We start from the raw sequence: 6102 nt of genomic DNA, 5'->3' as shown, positions 1-6102 counted from the left end.
GGACTGACACATCCCGAGGAATTGCCGGTTCGATAGGGAACAGTTTAGGCAATGCGGTGAGCACCTTATATATTGCATTTGTGCATGCTTGGAGCAGTGAGGACCAAACGGCCTCAACCAGCGGTCCTTCCCAGCTCCTCGTTATAACTCTTAATGTAGAGAGAAAACATCTTCAAAATAAAAGTGTTCTACATTAGTTATAATTTATGGCCTACTATCCTACAACTACTTGACAAAGTGCAGGGCCTCTGCGGCCGTGACTGAGCCTTTGCTGCTGTCGAGGCTGGTTATGAGCTGGAACCCGTCCCGTAGCGCCAACATGACGGTCTCCAGCTTGAGGCAGTCCAGCGTGCACAGGAAGGTGCTGTCTTCCTTCAGCACCAGCCGCGAGCCCGGCTCCGACTTGATGAAATGGCGGAACTGGATGACGTTGGACGACACCTCGAACTCCTCGGGGAAGCCGTCCAGACGGCTCTTGGAGATCTGCACCAGGCGCCCCTTGACCTTTTAGATGGATACGTACATAGATGGATAACCTTAAATATCCCGCAGGTGAAAATCAGTTGCCCAGAGGCGGCACAGCAGTTACAGAGCGTTAAATGGAGGTAAACGTATAGCTAAAAACAACGAAAGTCCATTACAGTCGGCGCCTCAAAGTGTCTCACTGTATCTCGTCATAAAACAAGTAACAATCAGTTAAAAGTATACCTGGGCCGTTAACGGCGTTAACGTGCTGCGTTAACGCGAGACTCTTGTCGGCGGTAAAAAAAATATTTAATCGCGGATCAAAGTTGGGTCTGGGAGCTGCATGCGCGATGACATCACACACAGGACACGCTGCCTTGTTTTGTTATATGCAGCCAACATGTTGTCTAGGCAGAGGCGTTCTAAATTCTGGCTGTATATTTCACAACAATGTTCATGTTAATGTCACACTGTCTTTGGCTGCACATGTGTGCTGTGCTAGTTTTGATAATGAGATGTCAGCTTTAACTATATTCAGTTGTTATTACTCAAGCTCACTGCATGGACAGACATGTCTTTCCGTTCTGTCTCCGAGCTAGAGTGCCCTAAAACGGGTTTTCAAGCCGCGTCCTACCAAGTTCTGACTGTCGTGATCATTGCCGTCACAAAACAAGCTGCATGTTTAAATTGCTCCGTGTTGTTAAATGCTCCCCTATAAATCACTTGTGCAACGTGTGCAAGAAAGAAACGTGTAAATCCGTTGATAGAAGTGCAGCAGCAGCTACGACCACAAGGAAGCACAAAGTAGCCTACACTGTAAAAAACGTTGTGCCTTCTTGTTCTGACCACCGCAAAAACGAGACTGAGCAAACAGTAAAAAATATCTTTTAAGAATTCCTTTTTTTTTTTTTTTTTTTATAAATAAATAGCCTACAAATAAAATAAACATGTAGCTGTTAATATTATGGGCTCATTGGGCTGTTTGCAGACAAATACATTTACTGCACCCAGCATTTAGCTTGTCAGAGTGGTCTTGTTGGAGCGGCTCAGTGCGGATGCAGAGTTCATGTGCAACTTCTTCCAGAGAGATCGATTGATTGATTGATTGATTGATTGAAGACTTTATTAGAAGTTTGCATAGGAAAAAGTAGTTTCATGACAGTACAGTTCACTGGTACAAGATCAACTAAAAGGAGATCCTAGGAAGCGTTTCGCCTTATTTACACAGGAAACCTTTATGTATCTCATATAACATTGAATGACAGGCGGATAGAACTCCATCATCATTTGCAAAAGGGCCCCCGCCCCATCCTTGCAGGGGGGCGCGATTTTCAGGGACGCCACTGATCATTAGCCACTAATTTTGAATGACTTCGGCAGACTTAAAATGAGCCATTTTAATCGCGATTAATTGTCATTACAAACACATCCATGCCGTGTATGTCCCACACAAGCCACCACAATCTCATAAATTATGTTTTGGGGTGAGCATTTGGCACAAGTGCCAATCAAAGGGCATATCTTTTCCGGGACTTGTCAAAACACATAAAAGCATAACATCTGTTTAGCAGAGTGTGGTGGCTTGTGGGGGACAGCGATGACATGGATGTGTTTGTAATGACAACTAGTACCACATTCATGAAAAATAAAAACACATTTGACCACAACAAATAGTGTAAAAGCGATAGGCTTATAGGCTCCACTCTATGCTATGAGAGCTGCTGGGTTCTGGGGCAACTGGACAACAGGAGCATTTCTGCCTAATAGACCCCATGGACAGTCATTTTGGATCAATATAAGTAGGAAAATGAGCCTAGAAGTGATTTAGGGCGGAGTTGTCCTCTAACTCAGGCACCCGATCATTCTCCGTACCTTGTTGATGAAGGTGGGGTCGCTGCAGTACACCTTGAGGCCCTGCGAGCGCTCGTGGCTGTCTGTCATCTCCAGGAAGGCGGGGTCTCGGCGGGCGGCCCGCTGCGCCGCCCACTCGGCCACGGCGTCGGCCAGCGGCCCCAGGCGGTAGAAGTCGGCCTCGCGCCGCAGCAGCGCCGCCTCGCGGAAGTCGTCGGGCAGCTGCAGCTCGCCCACGCGCAGGTAGTTGAGCACGTGGCGGAAGGCGGGGCCGTCGCGGTCGATGAAGGCGTTGCCCATGGCGTCCGTGTGCTGCACGGCCCTCTTCCCGCTGGCCAGCTCCTCCAGGTAAGACCCCTGGTGTTTGAGCAGGGTACTGCGGTGCGCCGCGTACAGGAAGCCGCCCACGTTGAGCGTGACGGTTCCCTGCACAGAGGAGGAGGAGCAGGGACGTGCAGAGAATGTGAGAGAGGCAGGGGCTGACATTTCTAAAAGGGCCCTTTGGTGAAAATATCGAAAATAGCCCCCTTTGATGTCTATGTGTGCACGTGCCTAAGGAGGAGCAACAGTTACAGTAGTTGAACTGATTGAGTGAATAGATTATATATATATATATATATATATATATATATATATATAAAAGATTATATATAAAAAAAAACTATCAATCATTTCATAAAATAATCGCTTAATAACCGATCCCTATTTTGGGCATGTAATTATAGATGATGTTTAAGAAAAATGTCCATGAATAGTGAAAATGGCAGATCTACAAGCTCAAAGTACGACGTGTCACACACAATTTTTGCACAACACTGTTGTGCGACAAAGTACAAAATAGTGCTCAAGTGGTTCATCATTCCGTTGATATAAAAAAGAGAGGAAAAAATTTATTCAATCAGGTGTCTACAACAGTGGGTCCAGGACCCCTAGGCCGGGGGTCCTCAGAGTTACTACAGGGGGGTCGCCAAATCTTTGTGTGATAGGATCATGTTTTTTACATTAACCATTTGAACCCTAGCATCCCTGTACTGTAAGCTTGTAGATCGGCTATTTTTGGCAAAGAGATTTGTAGAGGGAACAGCAGAGCAGACTAAAGTTTTTGACGGTTCAAGTGGTTAAATGTCTGAAAACACACATTACTCCAACATGATCTAAGAGGGAGTGCTATCAAACAAGTCTAAGCGGTTTGAGAAATCTATGAAAATGTTTAATCTGCAACACAATTCTATACAATATGTAGTGGGGGTCCCTAAAACATCTCTTTCTCAGCTAAGGGGTCCTTGGTCTGAAAACGTTGAAGACCCCTGGATTAAATGCAAAAGAGAACGTCGTGGATGGCTTGCAGCTAGGGATGCTTCGATCACGTTTTTGGAGAACGATTCCGATCACCGATTTATTTTTTCATGATCTGCCGATACCGATTTATTTTCAAAGGAAAATATTTAACTTCTGTTATAGATGATTATTGATTAATTATGTATTGAGATCAGTTATTATGTTTTTTTATTAGAATTATTAACTATTATGTAGTAATAAAATACAATGTCAAATACAAAACATTAGCATGCCATACAGTTGAATTATTGCAAATTATAGAAACAGGAATTCAAAAATACTTAAACTAATATACCTAACAAAAGGATGTCTGCAGTTGCATTATTGCACATAACCAAAATGGATTAATAATATTAGGCCTGCCCAGTGGTGTATACTCTCTGTTACTAGTAAAAGTCCAGAAAAGTAAAAGTGCATCAAAAAAGCTTATTAGAAAAGAACGGCTTTCCGGATCGGTGACGGCCGATCACCGATCGCGTCATTAATTGAATAAACCGGCTAATTTAAATCGGCCACCGATCGATCGGAGCATCCCTATTTGCAGCCCTTTCTTTACCTGCGAGATCTTCTTGAAGCTCTTGCTGGGCTGCAGCAGGTCCGGGTTGATCTGTCTCAGTTCACTCTCCATGCTGGTGAGGTTCCATTCCATGCTCCGCTCGCCTGCCACCGCCTCAGCCCCTGCAAACTCAAAGTTGCTCCGCGTTTGTGCGCAAAGAAAGAAAACAGAATAAAAAAGGAACTCTCCAGTACAATATGTGTCTCTCTGTGAGCGCTGTGTGGCGTTGGTTGTCAGACTGTCTGTCGCCCAGCCAGTGTGAGAGCAGGGGAGAAGAGAAGCGTCTTCACCAAGAGTCCACAGCCAACTGAGAGAGAAAAAAACTATCTCTCTCTCTCTCTCTCTCTCTCTCTCTCTCTCTCTCTCTCTCAGAAGGGGATGGGCACCCTTCGTCACAGAGGAGGTGGAGAGAGAGGGAATAAGCTTAGAAAGCAACAGTGTACACTAGGTTCTAGCCTATTATACTTATTCTCTCTGTTTGTCTCTCATTCTTTTTCTCTCGCTCGCTCTATCCCTCTCCCTAATTGCCCTTGAAGTGAGCTACAGCGTTTGAGTCCATGTGTGGCGGTATCTATCGGTATTTGTGATTTTCTTACTGTATTGCTGAAGAGGCTCTGACTAAAGAACAATGAATGACCTGCAACCGAACGTTGCCACAGCTGTACTGTAAGCTGTCTGTCTAAAGGCAAAAATACTATTTCCTTCCTTCCACCTCCTTTTTGGTGTAGAAACAGAAACTGGGTTTGGCTCATTCCCCTTTTTTCCTACTAACAACAACAGTACATGTTCAGGGCAGTGGATGCTGTTGGCAGAATCTTTCTTGATAATAATAATAATACCTGGAATTTATGGGGAGCGACGCGCGGCAAAGGTCGTCTGGATCGGGAACCGAACCGGCGACACCACCAGGCATCCATGCCTATATGGCAATGCCTAAGTGGTATGAGCCAGTAGGCCAGCAGGCGCCCCGGGAGGGGGCATCTCTGATGGGTTTGGGGCAGGGGCGGAACTAAAACTTCCTATGATTGGCCGCTAGTTGCGCTGTTTTCCCCCTGGCCGGTTGCAAAAAGAATTGTTCTCCTTTGGATCCCATTCATTTTCCCCTTTCGTGTTCTAACCTTAATTAACATTTTCATGAATACTTTATGGCTCCTATCGCTAGTTAAAAATTGCCTTTCAATCACGATGATATGCGTTTTGTGAAAATAGGGTCCCATTTATGTTAAAATTGATGATAAAGTCGCGGGGGGCGTGACCAACTAAACTGATACCAGCCGGCTGTGTTCTTCTTCGTGTGCTGTATTTCGGGAGGCTCCGACCACATTCTCCCATGTATCCCTGCGGTTGCACCTGACCGTTGGCAGCCAATAGCCTCCCCCGTTTGCATTTCAATCTATGATGGCACCCATGCCAAGGACCCATATTGTGTCATTTGCGCTGCATAGAAACCAATGGCTTCGCTTTGTCCATATCTTTTATACAGTCTATGGTTTGGGGAGATCGTTCCGGCCACAGAGAAGGCCCTATCGCCCCAGGTTCCAAGCTTGGTCTTGTGGACCTCAAGGAGGCCAGCCTCCTTGAGGACATCTGTTAAAGTGGTGGGAGAGTTAGGGGGGAGCCAGGTTGTGAAGTGCCTTGTAGGTGGTGAGGAGTATATCTTGAGAGATTAATCCAAAGGAAATGATTGAATGATGTGAAATGTGAATTTTACAAATGGCATCTATGTAAAAGTAAAGATGGATGCATGCTTACTGCTTACTTACTAAAAGCATGGACACAAGAAAGCTCAAAAGCTCATGTCCAATTATTGGTTCTAACCATAGTCGTCCACCACTGTCATTATAGTTGTGGTCATCCACTTGAATTAGAAACTAGAATTTTATAGTTATATT

The 6102-nt window shown here is 45.2% G+C and overlaps 1 protein-coding gene across 1 annotated transcript; it reads right to left on the bottom strand.

The window, feature by feature from the left end:
- Nucleotides 1-225: 225 nt before the first annotated feature.
- Nucleotides 226-4303, bottom strand: kctd4 (potassium channel tetramerization domain containing 4; the record flags this gene model as incomplete). The annotated part of the gene is made up of 3 exons (XM_080753621.1): nt 226-504; nt 2338-2742; nt 4211-4303. The coding sequence occupies 3 exons, from the start codon at nt 4301-4303 to the stop codon at nt 226-228; spliced, it is 777 nt and encodes a 258-aa protein (XP_080609747.1).
- Nucleotides 4304-6102: the final 1799 nt, after the last annotated feature.

Source organism: Nannobrachium achirus (assembly GCF_963921795.1).
Source record: "Nannobrachium achirus genome assembly, chromosome: 22".
In the NCBI taxonomy this organism is placed as follows: Eukaryota; Metazoa; Chordata; class Actinopteri; order Myctophiformes; family Myctophidae; genus Nannobrachium; species Nannobrachium achirus.
The sequence above is the reverse complement of the archived record's forward strand: the minus strand, read 5'-3'. Positions and strand labels throughout refer to the sequence as shown.